The sequence below is a fragment of the Anopheles bellator genome, chromosome 1, assembly GCF_943735745.2.
Source record: "Anopheles bellator chromosome 1, idAnoBellAS_SP24_06.2, whole genome shotgun sequence".
NCBI lineage: Eukaryota > Metazoa > Arthropoda > Insecta > Diptera > Culicidae > Anopheles > Anopheles bellator.
The window spans coordinates 5,337,197-5,353,157 of NC_071285.1; the positions used below are offsets into that span (position 1 = coordinate 5,337,197).

At 53.3% G+C, this 15,961-nt stretch overlaps 2 protein-coding genes across 2 annotated transcripts; both read left to right on the forward strand.

Annotated features, from left to right (window-relative positions):
* The first annotated feature begins 2,942 nt into the window (after positions 1-2,942).
* Positions 2,943-13,777, forward strand: LOC131209235 (DNA-binding protein D-ETS-4). The gene is made up of 5 exons (XM_058202253.1): positions 2,943-2,978; positions 9,049-9,847; positions 9,921-10,081; positions 10,432-10,675; positions 11,542-13,777. The coding sequence occupies exons 1-5, from the start codon at positions 2,943-2,945 to the stop codon at positions 11,946-11,948; spliced, it is 1,647 nt and encodes a 548-aa protein (XP_058058236.1). The 3' UTR covers positions 11,949-13,777.
* Positions 13,778-14,056: 279 nt separating this feature from the next.
* On the forward strand, positions 14,057-15,786 carry LOC131208323 (uncharacterized). The gene is made up of 5 exons (XM_058201068.1): positions 14,057-14,077; positions 14,136-14,987; positions 15,045-15,323; positions 15,390-15,518; positions 15,613-15,786. Exons 2-5 carry the CDS (start codon positions 14,505-14,507, stop codon positions 15,784-15,786), a joined length of 1,065 nt encoding a protein of 354 aa, XP_058057051.1. The 5' UTR covers positions 14,057-14,077; positions 14,136-14,504.
* The last annotated feature ends 175 nt before the right edge of the window (positions 15,787-15,961 follow it).

Here is a 15,961-nt window from a genome sequence, read left to right on the forward strand (position 1 = left end):
TTCCGGGTATCAGGCGGTCCAATTTCGATCACGGACCGTTTTTTCGGATTCGGTGACAACTTTCGGCACTTCATACATCAATTGTGATAAGCGAACTTTACCGAGATTCCTGAGACGATTCCATTACACCAAGTGGTTTGGGATTTAAACTGTCAATTAAATAGGCTAAGTTTCTATGTTCTACAAACTTTTTCGGCGATCGACTCAACTATCGATTTCACAAAATACAATATCTATTAATTACCGTAAATTCCGTAATACATGTTCAACGTCGGACAACTTCTTTTGTTTGGGAAAATAATTTCCATTTCATTCTTCAATTTTACAATACACAATAGGGTCTTTTACAATCTTTACTTCATTACGGTTTTCGTTGGATTTACTCCGATAATGATTGATGGCGGCCAGATGGCATAATGAATTGTAGTGTTGGGTTCATTCATGAGCGTGCCCAAAGTTCATGAATGTGCCTACTACGTTCCCATCCCCACAAAAGCAAAAGGGGGTAAAAGTTAGACAAACTGTCAAAACTCTTATCTGAAATTTGACACATCGCACCTTTGCACGATAATTTTGTTGTAGTCCGCGGATCGTGAGCCCGAACCGCGAATCCGAATCCGCGGCACACCCGAACTGGAACCGAACGGGCGACGATTCGAGAGCCGCCGCCGAAAACCGCCGAAATGTCGCACACAGAGGTTTTACCCTTTTTGGCTCCCCAAAAACCGCCACCCCACCCAGGGGGCCGAGGAGGTTTTGTGCGCTTTTAATCGGTTTTAATTTATTCGATTCCGAGAAAACAACGCAAAGGAGTAGCAAAAAAAAGGCGAAATACAAAGCAAAACATCCACCCTCACCGGTCACGTACGCCGTTTCGGGTGGGGGTTGGACAGGTACGCAAATATGGCCACAAACCGAACGGCAAGATTAACACAAATTATTATATTTCCGCTCCGTGTTTGTGCCTCTCTCGCACTCCTACGGTCCCGTGGTTGCTCAAATGATCCTCACGATCGTGCGTCCAAAGGTCTCGAGAGCAGCAGAGAGATAAATACCGCGGAGTGTGTGGTGGTAGAGCCTCATCCGATTCCTAGAACAGTGCAAAAGCTTCGCGAAGTTGGCCATCGAACGGTTCTCCACGGTTTTTCTTGGTCAATCGACGGGTGACACAGTGTGTGCCATTCTTTTCATCTCCGGTCGTATTCGCCGTCGTCTGTTTTGGTTGTTTTTCGAGGAAAAGTAAATATTTTCCCTCCTTATCAAAAAACATGTTTCCATGTTGAATTCGACGATTGTTTCGCAAGGCGGTTGCCGACGGTCACAAGATTAATGTGGGTTATTATTTCTTCGTAGCGAGGGCGGGCCACGACAACACAAGTAACTATTGTTGGGTCAACTGTATTCTGAAGGGAGTCTGTTGGAATTGTTTGTCGATCGATATCGATTAAAACGGGGCATTGTGTCTGTAACGGGATGTTTTAACAGCATAATAATATTTCAAAAGCGGAATTAAGTAGAGCAAAGAACACCTTTCATACAGTTTCCCTGATCATCTATTTTCCGATCTTCGTTAGTTCGGACCCATATTTGCGTGCTCAGTAACTCAGGCTTTAGTAACCACGATCACTACCACAAATCAATATGTTGCTCAGAACGGAGGAAAACAATAAAACCAAATGGCAAACGAACACTGGAAAAAACAAACAACTTGCGTGGCCGATCATAAATGCATAAGAGCATAGGTCAGAAGGAGACCGCACGTTGTTTACCGAAACAAAAAATTACCAAACATTCCGCAATTCTGGAAGCACACAGCTCGTCCACCGCCAAAAAAACCACCGTCTCCGGACTCCGAATAGGAAAAATAAACTTTAAGCAAAAAATAGGCAAACAAGACACGCGCGAGAGAGCGCGCGAAACCCGAAGTCCAGCCCGACGACGGGCGATCGCCGCGAAAGCGAGAAACTCGCGGAGAGAGAAACAATAAACCCCAACAACCGCGGCTTAACCCACGCGCGCGCAGACCTTCGCGGCGCGCGATCCAGAGATCGCCAACACTTGCTCTCGCTCTCTCTTTCTGGAGAGAGAGAGGGAAAGTGCGCAAACCGTGGCCGCGAGGCGCCACAGGCTAAGAGGGGATTTTCGCATCGCGATCGTTTTATTACCGAGTCGAAGTCCGAACGGAGCAGTCGTATGCGTGCGGCTCCAGCAACCAAATCCTGGCGTATCAGTGCACAACGCAAAAGCAGTACGCAGCGCACAGTGTGTTGGCCCCTTTCTGATGGTGCAGTGGTGCAGTGTCTTTGCCGATCGTGCCGACGGATCGACGGTGCAAGTTGGTGCAAGTTTCTGGCCATCCGACCAGCCCCACCCGCAGAGAACTCATACGAGGGTCCGCTGGGTCACCTGCTGCACCAGTATGTGATTGTGATTGTTTGTCCGTGTTTGTGTGTTGAGTACGTTGAGGCGCCAAAATAGAAGAAAATAACGCCCGCTGTGGAAGGTCGAAGATTATCGGACCGCCACTAACACCCGCCAGTGGAGCTGCACTCCGCCGGGACCAGCGCGAAAGACCGCGAATCACCCCGCCACTCACACTGATAGTCAGTGCCCCGTTTATCAGTGCGCGCCCTTTCGCGCCAAAGGGCGGGCAAAGCTGCACGAGCCAATAGACTAATCGCGCCCGGAACGATTACCCGCGGTCCGCTTTCCCAAATTTTCGCGCACGATCATACTTTTGATTGTGAAGAAAGAAGGTGCATCGGCGGTGAAGAAAGACAAGCGTGCGCATCGCGCGCACCAATCTCTGCTCGTTTCGTGTGAACCGGCGGTCGGTTGGTTATCAGCTCTATTTGATAACCCAAGCCCAAGACCCTTCCCAGTGTGAATCTTGCGCCGAGGAACGGCAAACACAGGCAAAGCGGGGCTACTACGCAACTACAATGGCCTACGAGATGATGCTGTACCCGACGGAGAAGGTAAGTTTCTCTGTGACGCAATCCTGTCAATGATCATGTCATTACGCCTTCAAACGCGCTAAAAAGATTCAATGCCGCCCTTTTCCCATGGCGCGGGGTTGAAAGCAAATCGACTGGGAAGTGATTGACTTACCTGTGGGACGCGGGAACGTATTGCTCTTCTTAGTCTCCACCGCATTCGGGCATCTTTAGTGGCCGTTTTCCTAAAAACGAAACAAAACGACCGAACCGAGTGAGTGGGTAGGAATTTTCCATCAATAAACTCCACGCTCGTCGGCGGCGGCGTTGTTTACATCAACTCGAAGCCGAAGCACCAGCTCCGCATGGAAATGGAACACCCAAATCGCACCGAAACACCGCTAAACTTCCGCTCTCCGGGGCCCGGTTTTCGCCGGACGGGCATTGCGCCATTACGGCCAATGGTTGCCGAGGTGCTAATTCACGGTTTTGCGTCGTTCAATTATCGTCCACGAGAAATCCTTACGAAATTCGTGGTGACGCGCGCGCCTACTGCGCGCTGCCCTACTGTTTTGACATTTCTATCGTGTTTGTTTTCGTTGCTCAAAAAGTCAACAAACGGAACGTGCGACACGTCAAATCTGTATCTTTTCGAATGGGTAAGCCTTTACGATCGACCGTGCGACTCCATCTGGTCTTCTGCCTTGGTAGGGCGGGTAAGGATTCGTCTGCACCTCAAAATAGAAGCGCCATCGGTGAACCACTCGCCTTTCCAAAAATCAACGTCAACGAAAACCACCGACCGGAATCCGGCCGATCCGGGACGTTTCACAATTCGCGAAGGACGCCTGGCAATGACGCCAACGACAGGACCGGTTCCGACCGGTGCGACGTCACTGTGGAAAGGGTTTCTCCCTCTCAATCGAACGATTGCAGAAACAACCGGTCAGCAGCGCCTGCTTAGTCAGCTTAGCTGTTGTTGCGGTACTCAGCTCCGTTTTCTAGAAAGCGCTGGCCGGCTTTTTATGTCACCACACGGGGACATTCGGACCATGTTACACCATTTCTCTCCGCCCCCGCGCTCGCGAGTGGACAGAAACCATTAGCGACCGCGGAGTGACAGGCAAAAAAGCGATCACCCCATTAGTGCGCCTCCGAGGCTTCTCCGAGATCCCGCCAGCCACGGGTCCACGGTTTGCGAAAGCTCTCCGGATCAGTGGTCGTCCCACGAACACACACTCGCCAGCCGTGCCAGCGTTCCAATATGGCGGCGTTGGCGATGACATCATCAGGTTCGCGGTTCGGGCTTAAGCTTCGGTTCCACAGCCTCAACCAGCGGGCCGGAGGGGCCGACACTGTTCAAACAAGCGCGGCGCAGCCATAAAACATAACCTGTCCAGCCTGGCGAGGGATGCTTGCGTGTGTGTCTGTGTGCGGGTCGTTTGTTTTATTTTTTGCAACCCCTTACCGTGCTGCCGATCGTTTCTCGCCAGCTCAGCCTTCGGCCTTCACAGCGCTCGGCACAGCTTCATCCGCCACCTCCGGTGACCCGTTCCCACAAACCGAATGTTTTATGTTTTTCGAGCAAGTCATGCGGATTGCTGCTGCTGCGGGACCCCATGGAAGTCGATTCCGTCGTAAAACGGTTGGAAACAGCAAGCCGCCAGGTTTGGCCACAGCTTGTTGTTGTCATCGTGCCGTGTGCCGTGCTCTGTGGCCGTTGTCGACTTTCACTTTTATCCATTTGTTCACATTATTGATTCACAGATTGCTTCATATCTGGCGGAGGGGGGTTGCAAATCAAAATGGCGAAGAATGGCCCGGCTCGGGAATGGCTCGATGTTCTCGTTCTAGTCCCATGATGGCCGTCCCGGCTTAATCCGATCTCTCGATCTTGTGTGCCTCTCGATCGATCGAACAGGAATCTAAAATGCCTTCGACCACCAGGAAACGGGTCCACCAGCAGCAGCGGCGTTCGTTCGTGACGGCTCGACCCGGATCGGGTTTGACAGCAGCAACTGCGACATTCATATTTTATTGTCGGCGGCCCAACCCGTGATCATAAAATCCGAAACTGGCTGGCTCCAAGGATTGGCCGAGAACCGCTCGCGGCCGGATCGCGATCGCAGAAGGAATGTGCAGAACTAGAAACGGAATCAGTGTCAAAGCTGTAGCTCCCGGAAGCGCACCATCGTCACTTCGGACGCTTCGGACGAACGAATCCACCGCTCGATGAAGCCGGATCGGGGCGGAGTCCGTAACTCGCTCACTGAAGCCTGAAGAACTTTGGGTTTTCCCGCCGATCGCGCGGAGGGCTTCTTGGGCACCTTGGGTGATGGGACCAAATTACGCGATTCGTTGTCCGCCGCCAGCTTACGTAACGTGGCGTTGTACAGGTTGCCCAGTGGCGATGACGTCCGACGAGAGAGCGCGAACTGCATGCCGGGCTGGGGTTTTCCGTCGAATTTGGCCATCGATTGCCCAGCTCTCGAAGGTTAGATTCGATCCCCGTCTGACTGACTCATGCGTCTTGTGCAACCCGCGCTGCAGCCGTGGCGCTTTCAAATGTGTTTGACGTCACTGGCGTCGTAAAGTCGTAGCTAAAGAGTTGGCCGCGGCCTTTCACTTTCACCTTCGCCGCTGCGCTCGCCCGCGGTTGGCGTCAACGGCGTGTGATGACCCAAAACCTAAGTCCCTGCGCGCATGCAGTGGCAATCCCCTGGACGTTACGCAACGTCCGAACGGCCCTTTAACGGGAGCGAGCGGAGGAAACCGTGTCCCCGGGCCCGAACAGCCTTGAACAGGACCAGGAAGTAGACCATGGACACGCTACGCGGCCGGTCCCGGTTCAATTTATCTCCCGGACAGGACACGCGCACCAGGGAGACCTGGCTGACGGAGCGTGACTTGTTCTGAAAATCGAAAGTGCCGAGCGGAAAATGGCCACCCGCTTCCTGGGGCTCTGCTATTGTGTGCGGCGGTAGGATTGACGCAAAACTAGCACAACCAGCGCGGGTTGGTTGGTAGAAACTTCAGAACACGCGCCCCATCAGAACCGGTCGCGCCGTCAGCAGAAGAAAAACAACACGAACAAGAGCAGCACCCCGAAAGGGGGGGAGCTGCTTCCGCGATCCAACGCGACCAATTCGCACCGCCCCCCCTGAGGGCCAATTTGAGCGGAGCGCGAGCGGAGAAGTGAACGGGAACGAAAACCGGTCCGTGGGCCCCGGACTTGTTCGACATTTAGATGACGCGCGCGTGAGCCTCGCGAGAGCTTCAGACACGGACCCCTTGCCCCCCGCCGCCTGGTTGTTTTGGTCTTGGTTTTTGGCAAGCGAATGCGCATTCGACGGGCGACCGGGCTGTGGCCGGGGAGTGGCTTGTTTTGGGAAAATTAATCCCAATCCGATTCCGCCTCACAATTCGGCGACGGCAACGACGTCGTGAGGGGCCGCTAGGCCGTAGTTCATTTTGCATAATGTTACCAGATTCCTGCATACTAATGCGCCCGGCCGGTGCTTCGACTGCACACCGGACCGGGCCGTTTGTTCGTGGGGCCATAGCCACGAGTGGCGCGACTGGCCCTGCAAAGGAAACTCACACGAGGAAACAAATCTCCAGGTGTCCCTTTGTGGCCGTTACCTTGAGATTGTTTCGGAAGTTATCACCAGTACCTTTGTTTGGATTCGATGTCGATTGTCGATGTCGAACGCAGACTTGACTTTTGAAACGTCAAACGTTATTCTGGAATACTTTGTAAAAACTTTGACATTTACGAACAGCGTGCCATCTGGCGGAAAATTGGGAAGTATTTCAAACCTCTTTCCAAAGTAGTGAGTCTTCAATTCAGACTGAAGTCGTGCAAGAGAAGCCAATGCAACCGCCAACGAGTGACTGTTTGGCCCATTTTGCTTCGAAAATGAAGAAGGATCTTCGGTTCTTCTGGTTGCTCCGCGAAAATAACTTGCTGAAGCTTGGACGACCCTATACCTCACACATCGGAGTGCCAGACACTTTAAAATACCTTAACAATCTCTCCATGAGCTGAGTTCTGATGTTTGCAGCCACCATAAAGGGGCACGCCCTTCATTCCTGCCAGTCCATTCCGGCCATTCATCCATTCATCTGCTCCCCCCCCCCCCCCCCCCCCCCCGCATGGGGGCCAGGGGAGGTGGGGCCAAACGTGTCCAAACCTGGCCGATCCCAGGGAAACCCCCGGGAAACGCGGAAAAGGAAAACGGGGACTTGGGCAGCGACAGTCTAGTTTTAATTGCTCCACATCTCGTCCCGCCGATGCTCGGCAGGCTTCGGAAATAGGAGAAGGGAAAGTTGTTCACAAAAACTCCCGGCCCAGACTTCCTTACGTGCCGTGCGGCCGCCCCCGAAGACCTTGACCATTCCCTGGAAGGACTCGCCGAGGACCGATTCGTCCCCGTCCACTTTCCAATCCAACGTGTGGTGCTGGTGCGATGCCTTTTATTGGCAAACCGCCCCGCACCGACCCAGGTTCCGCACGGTACCCCGGTGGACCCATGCAGGTGCAGAAGATCCATTAGATTGCACCACGCACTCTGCCGGGTGTGTGACATCAATATTTATGGTGACCACCGTACACCAGGCCGACTTTTTGCATAAACAGACAACGAACCAGCAGCAGCAGCGGAGGGCTTTTCTCTGTTTTCGAAAGAAAGACGTGCGCCCGGTGCTGATGCATCACCCCCCTTTTTGGCCGCTTTCATGCAATCAGACAACGACCAAGATGTGAGTGGCCTGTGGTTCGTGGAAACAGCAGGGTGTAGGCCAGGCCATTTCTAGGCGCACCGTGCATGCATACTGATGGGCCAGTTCGAAAACTTGTGTTAGTTCTTGCTAACCCATCTGCAGTCTCCGGTGTTTCTCGGGGATCTCCTCCGGGGATCGTTGCCAAAAAAACGGACGGAGCCCCAGGTGCTGTGGCCGGAGTCAGTCAGTCGCGTTCGATCGCGTGCTGACCAATCTCCGGCCGAGCGGAAAACCATGTTCGAAACAAACAATTAGCAGTTGGACCGCGTTTTCCAAGAATTGACAGCCAGACAGTGGGCCAACAATGGCCGGCGAATGAGTTCCCGCTAATCGCTACCGTACGATCAGGGCATCATCTGTGGCCGGCAACGTCATCGACGTTGCTCCAGGCCCGATCATTAGCGGGACGCGCGCAGCTGCGTACAGCGTTTAACGCTGACGTCAACGGGCTGACGTGTGCGCCCCCAAAGGAAAGGGCCAGTTTTCGCAACTCAATCGTGCTCGCAAGTGGGAAATTCAAATCGCTCGCGATCGCCACACCTGAGTCGCGGTACGATGATGGTGCGATTCTCAGCTCCATCTCCGCTCCATCCTGGGGGGGGAGCTAAATTTAGCGCGTTACGTTAGGGCTCCCCGATCGAGAGACATCATCACGGCGGGTGCTCTGCGACACTTACCACGGCGATCGCGCCTTCCATTCGGCCGCCATTCTCGGGAGTCGTCGATGGCGCTAGATGGCGCTGCCTACCGACGGTCGTGCCATTCGGCGAATACTAATGTGCCACATTCGTTACCTGGTGAATGGATGACGCGCGCAGTCGTCTCGGGGGGGTCAGCCTTTGGCAAACATACGGACCGACGGGACGGGAGAGAGGTACATGAGAACCGATCCCCTGGGCCCCCCGCACGCAGCAGAGAGACAATGGGGAAAAGGATTGGGAGAACGTGTTTCGGGGAAGGTGGCGAGGTCGGCGGCAGGCGAGCTTTACTGGTGTTGCCGCAAGCGAGCGATTCTTGTTTGCGCGCGCGTTCTGACGTTCTCAGCCCTGACGTCAGCCGATCGAGCGAGAGCGAGAACTCGCTCCCTGGAACTCCGGCCGTTCCAACGGGGTGGCGGCGGGGATGGCTAGAGCATCCCCCAGCCCAACACCTTGCGCGATCGCGAATGCCACTCCTGTCCGTCAGTCAGTGATATGTTGCGGAAGGCTCGATACACGATCGTGCCCAGGTCAGCCATCTAGTTGTGCGAAGTACGAACTCTGCCAGGGCCATCCCCAGGGTCCGTCGGTCAGTCAGCCTCTCTAATGTCCTAATTCCCTCGCATCCGCAGACTCCGCAAACCGTGCCGGCGGCCGGTAGCAGCTACACATCGTCGGATCTGTACGCCTCGTACGCGGAGCTGTTCGATCTGTCGCTGGTGCCGAACGACGGCGAGGTACCGCTCAGTCCGCAGCAGCCGCAAAGTGTGCCGCTTGGGCCCAGCCCGGCCGGTAGCAGCCCCGAGTACATCCCGGCTACGATCTTCCACGACGTGCCGGCCGGCGGACCGATGCATCAGCTGAAACAGGAGCATCTGGGGACGACGTGGTCGGACACTTGGAGCGTCAGCAGTGGCTACCTCAGCTGCGGCAGTGTCAGCAATCCGGGCTCCCCCGAATCTCCGGCCTCATCGTACGGGCTGCTGGACCATCCGCACCACCAGCAGCAGTGGTCTGCGGCCACTACGCTGCAGCCGCAGCCTCCGCCACCGTACGAGCAGCAGCAGACGATCAAAAGCGAGTACGAGTCGGGCCCGGAGACCAGCATCGACCTGGAGTCGCTGCTCGGTGACGCACCGTCCACCATCGTGAAGGTGGAACCCGGTGGTGGCCACCCGTACTCGTCGTTCCAGAGCGCCGGGCCACAGCCGGACAAGGTGCCACCGCAACACGGCGGCGGCTTCCAGATACTGCGGGAGCACCTGCAGGACACCAGCTTCCAGCGGCGCCACAACCTGAAACCGTTAGAGCTGGATTCGCTAATCGGAGGCCTCACGACGCACGCCGACATTAGGCCGGTGTTCGAGTTTGCCCTGCAGGAGGTGAAGGCAACGATGCAGGCGATCTGCACCGAGCTCGGCATCTCGCCCGGTACGTACCGCGAAGCGTTCTTACCGCCCGGAGTCGGAACCGCACCCCAGACTAACCGCGCTTCCCGTTTCAGATCCCAAACAGTGGTCAACCGTCACGGTGCACCAGTGGCTGAACCTGGCCATGGGCAAGTACTCGCTCCCGCGCCTCGACAACCTGGGCCGCCTGTTTCCGGAGAACGGTGCCCAGCTGGCCGCCCTACCGCTGGAGGAGTTCGTACGCCGCATTCCGCAGGTAAGTGAGTGTTGGTCGTCGCCCCCACTGTTACCGAACGTCCGTGCGGCGGATGACGTCAGCCTTACGCGAATCGCGCCCGGCCGATGATGATCTCTCCCCGGGGCTTGGCCACAAACAACTTTTGTGATTTGGTTTGGGGTGGTGAAGCAGAACCTGTTTCGCGTGAGGCCCCAACAGTAACCCCTCGCCACGCGCACGATCGGCCATTTCGATCCACTGTGTTGGTGGTGGTGGTGGCGATCGTGGCGCTGTTTCTGCGTGGCGGGCTTTTACTTTTCACTTTCACCGCCGCCGCCACCGCCAACTAGATGTATTTGTAACGCGATCTTTCTGCCACTTCTTCACAGGGCGGCCACCAGCTGCACGGATACCTCGAGCTGTGGCTGATGGAGGCCGACAGCATGAACAGTGCGATGATGATCAGTGTCGGCGAGGGTATCACTGGCCAAGGGGCCGGCACCCTGCAGGCTCCAGGGCTCCAGGGCGTAGCACCGCACTTCCCCGGCACATCGGGCAGTGGTTCCGCCGCCAGCCCGGCGATGCTGGTCGAGAACTTCGACAGTGACTCCGCAAGCGGCGATGCCAGTGACGGTAAGTCCTTTGGTCGATCGAGACCCTCTCTCGCGTTAGCGTGGTAAGGACACGATCACGACCAGACGTCGGTTCCCCTTGGCACAGGCGACGATGATGATCGGCCCCGCGGCCCGCCGATGAAGACTTTCTCTGGTCGGGTGAAATTGATTTCACGTGTGCACGCGTGCGAAAGAGAGAGAGAGAGAGAGCGCGAAAGCGAAAGAGAGACCCGTGGACGGCCGTTTCCTTGGAACGACCTTCGGAATCGCCACGCTACGCGCGCGAACGGGAAGGCGCGCGTTTGGGTGCGAGAGCTCCTTTTTCTGCGAAAGTTTTGCCACTTTTTTTTGTTTGTTTCCTTTTGCGCGGAGATGAGAGCGGGTCGCCAAGCGGTTTTCCGGCCCGGGGAAAATAGGAGTCAGTGGGCTGCTTCGTTTCGCGCAACTCCGGCAATGCGCCCTCTAGCGGCACGCTCGAGTATCGAGCCTTTTGCCTTTGTCTGGAATGGGCGGAACGGGGAACGTGGCGGACCAGTATTTCTGGGCGTGTGCATAACCCGTCCCAAACGTCCTTGGTGAAAGGGACCGATGGCCTACGCGAAACGAAAGCCAGACGCGAAAGACCCCAAGCCGAACGTCGTCAAACGCGAGAAAGGGTTACGCGACCGGCCCGAACCAAATCACCGGGCCAGACAGACCGGCCGGGCTTGCTTTCTCCGTCCAGAGTCCGACGCCCGGAGCCTCTCTCTCTCTCCGCTACTCTCTTTGCCCTCGCACTAAAACTTGAAGTGGCCCCACCGTGGCGCCGTACGCGATCGCGATCGTATTTCGAACCAATCGCGTAATGGCTCCGAACTGAACTCATTTGCGTTCGCCTCGTTTCAGATGACGACGAAGAGATGCCGCTTGAAAGTCCGGGAAGTTCGTCCTCTGCCGGTGGCGGTGGTGGACGGTCGGGCACGGTGACGACGGTGGCCACGGGCGGGACGACTGGCCCGAAGCCACGCCAGAGCGGCTCGCACATCCATCTGTGGCAGTTCCTGAAGGAGCTGCTGGCCAAGCCGGAGCAGAACCAGAACGCCATCCGTTGGATCGATCGCCAGAAGGGAGTGTTCAAGATCGAGGACTCGGTGCGCGTGGCCCGTCTGTGGGGTCTCCGCAAGAACCGGCCGGCCATGAACTACGACAAGCTGTCCCGCTCGATACGGCAGTACTACAAGAAGGGCATCATGCAGAAGACCGAACGCTCCCAGCGGCTCGTCTACCAGTTCTGCGCCCCGTACGCTCTCTAGAGTGCCGGAGCCGCGGATCCGTACCTAGGGTTAAGTTTTATTTATTACGCCTAACTTATTCCCCGTCAGTCGTCCGTCCGTCCCCCGGGAGGGAACGATCACTCTTTCGTATTATCGAACGTTCCGGAGCGCCGGCGATCGTGTGGTCGGTGCGGTAGTATTAACCCAACGGCCAGACGGAACAGGATAATATCTGCTGAAAACGAGGTGATCCCCATCAACCATCAAGCTGCCCGGGGAACAGCGGACGGACGAAACAGAATTGCCAACCTCAGCCAACTTCAAACGAGCGTGTCAACATTGGCTACGCTGATCGATTTGGGTCACAACGCCGGTCAGGGCTGTGTAGCGTCTCGCTTCACGAGGGAGCTTCCCCGGAAGCGAGAACCCAGCGACTGGTTGAAAGCGGACGGATAACGGACACTTTCCTCTCGAAGCACAGCAGGTCGAGCTCCGTCACGGTCTAGGATTTCCCGGATGCGATGAGGGTACAGCGACGCCAGCAGCTTCGGCGGTACAAGGATCGCTTTCGGGCGAGGTCAGGTGTTTCCCGAATTTCTAACGATAAGCGCGGAACAGTGGCGGGTAGTGGCTCATCACGCCCGTCGTCGTTCGTCGAAGTTTTGTCGCATGAAGACACGGGAGTTACACCTTTGTTATTCGTTCCAAGTATTGCTTACCGCTCTGTGGTCACGTTGGTTTCCGGGCGTACCCGGGTATTACGGGCGCCCGGCTGCGTTACAGAGTCGGTAATTTCGGTCCCATATATCTATGATATATTTTTACTGTAAGTTCTATGAACATTACAAGCTAGTTAGCGATCGTTAGATGTAGAGAGAGAGAGAGAAAGAGAGAGCGCGCGCGCGTTGGTAGGAGATCCGTACGGTTAGGTTAAGCACTTAGGTGGTACACATTGATTTGACGTATTTGTTTAAAATTTCATTCAAACGGAGGACAGAACTCCTTCTCTTCCGGAACAGAAGTTTCTCTCCGTTCGTTTGGTGTCACTTTATTTAAGTTAAGGCATACTTGTGCTCCATCGAACATGTCGTTCGCTCCGGGCACAGCTACATTAAGTATGGCAATATTGCGCATAGAAAGAGGTACAGCATTAATTAAGATTTATTCGCGTATTGAGTAAACCGACGGCACAGAAAGCGAGATTAACGCCACGGACGTCGCATGGATCAGTTCCCAGTCAACCGATCAACAGTTGTCGATGAGAAGCCCTTGAGCTCACCTTCTCATCGTAGACTTTTCGCCGGTTTCTGGTTAGATGGTTTCTGGCCGGTTTCTGGTTTTCGCTCGTTCGCGCGACATGGAATCTTCACATTAATAGAATCAAGAGAGCATACGATTGTTGTGCTTCACTCTGCCGTTGGGCAGCTTCTGTTGAACCACTTAATGTTATCGTAGCACGTAAGACCACACTAAACTACGCATACGGCCCCCCTAGTGGCCTTTACTTCGCCTAATCGATTTACATTTCATTATGGGTGTTTGGGTAGCTGCCCGCGTTGGTAGCATAGTTGGTAGTATCGATAAGTCCCCAGCGTAAGCGTTGCGTTACAATTAGCTCCATGTGATTTTAAGTGCCTTTCATAATTTTAAATAATAACCGCCGCAGGGCAAACTAATCACGGTTTGCACAAGTGTTCCGCGAAGAGTGCAATCTTTGCACTAGATCGATCGGCTCACTCGGATCCAATCGGCGCATTATTTTTTGTAGAGCGCTTAACTTTAGTACCAGACCAACAAATGTAACAACGGCATCGCCGATGCACTCCGTGTTGATGATCGAAATAAATGGAACCAAAAAAAAGCGACAATTGTTGACAGTGATCATTTTTGTTTTACTGCAGATAACTGAGACAAAACCGAAATCGAGACCGAGGAACAGTAACCGAAACGGGTTTGAAATGTTCGATGATCGATTCAATGATCGAAACGTCAGAAACGTCAGTATCTTTTGACATTCGATCTGACAGCTCGGTATTTAAGCAATATTCGATCTGACAGCTCGGTTTGTTTTGATCTAGCCGGCTTTGCTTCCGATCATGTGAATACAATCCATTTTTACGCTCTAAATATTCGTTGAAAACATGAACCTGAACGATTTCCATGATGATGTAAGTGATTCACAACATCAAGCAAATGGAACTGACTAACAAGTGTTTCTCTCGGTAGGTGTTATGCTCGATTTTCGACCACCTCGATTTGTACGAGCTTAAGCTGGCGTCGCTCGTGTGCCGTCGGTGGGCGGAACTTACCTTTGCCGGCCAAAGGATAAACCGTGTTTGGTTGGTGCAGCCTGATGCCGGATTTGGCCTCTTGAGCAACACCCGCAGGAGGTATCGCAACATTCATCACAAGGGTTTTTCACTTACCGAAGCACCGTTCGAATGCTTGACACGGTTTCTGCAAACGCTGAAGCTTCCTGTTCGATCGTTGAAAATTGATTATAGATTAACTTTCGAGGAATTACGATTGCTCCTGCTAGAAACTCCTGACGTACAAAATTTCTCCCTGCAAACTACAATTGACGACAACTGCGAAATGAATGGACCGTTCCCGGTTTTAGCGAAGCTAAAATGCCTCAAGCTGTCCGGAATAGCAAACAATCAGTTGGATTTCTTCCGAACGAATGTCCCAAATTTGCACAGTCTTTACATGAGTTGCGAGACAAATCGTGAACTGGAAGTATGGAGACACCTGAGTGGGCAGTTAAAACTCGCTCACATGTGTCTGTCAAATTCAACATATTTCTCTCATTTTCTCGAGTTAACGTTCCCACATCTAGTGGATTTTGCCATAGGACAAATTTTTTGTAGGACGACTGACGAGATAGCTTCAAGCAGAGGTAATGATTTTTTTCCAAGACATTCCTTGCTTCGAAGACTCTCCGTCTCCGTGCCTATTCCAGTACAATGGATTCGAAGCATTAGTTGCCACTGTCCTGGGCTGACGTCTCTGTCCCTTACGTTGGTGAATCCGGAAGAAGGTATTTTAGCATCGCTGGTGCTACTAACAAAGCTGCGGGTAAGCAAATCAAACGCAAAAAAAAACAATATTTCACTCAATATTTTATGTTTGCAGCATCTTTTATTTCTCAAATCGGAGTTTATCTATGAAAATAGAAGTGAATACACAAACATGCATACAAAACTGTTTCGCGGAACCATCAAGTCGCTCGAATCAGTTGAATTAGAAATACATCCCAGTCGCAATTTTCTCGAGAACCTTCTCGAAGCTGCTTCGCAATTGAAACGTCTGGATATCAAGCTCACATTTTACGACAGCCTTCTATTGGATGTTGAGTTCATCTGCGAGAATTTTTCCTGTCTCCGACGCTTAGAAGTGGACATGTGTAACCAGGTAAGTTGAATCGGCGATTGAAGATGTTTGGTGGCACCATTTCAAATGCTTTGATTTCCTTCGCAGACACCAGCCGACGATTCTGTTAGATTTGACAAGTTGGAACATTTAGAGGAACTTACAATATGTAACGCTCTGGGCATTAGCTACATTCATCGCAATAACGTTCGGTGCTTGAAAATATGTTTTCATCTGGTAAGTCCCAAGGACAGTTACTAAGGCTTGTAATCGTGAGGTTCAATTAACGTAACTTTTCTATCGCCAACCGCTACATCGTCGACGCTTGCAGATAAACAACGAGGATCTTGGCCAGATAGCGGAAAAGTTCCCCCTGCTGAAGAGATTGACCTTTGAGTTCTGCTCCTGGCTTTCTGTGTCCGGGATCATACAGCTGCATAAGATGATCCCCTCATGTACAATCGACTACGGTTCGCAACGTTTCTATCCAGATGTCTATCCTTAGATCCAGAAATCTATCCATTAGAGCGTCATCCGGCTCGTATTAAAACCCGTGAGTCTTAAAACACGCAAAACCTCGTATCGTAGAGGCAGCACTTTCAATAAATGTACTTTTTATGCATTTTTACAAGTCGCTGTTTCGTAAAGACAAACCTTCTTCAAAAACTTCAAAACTTCCC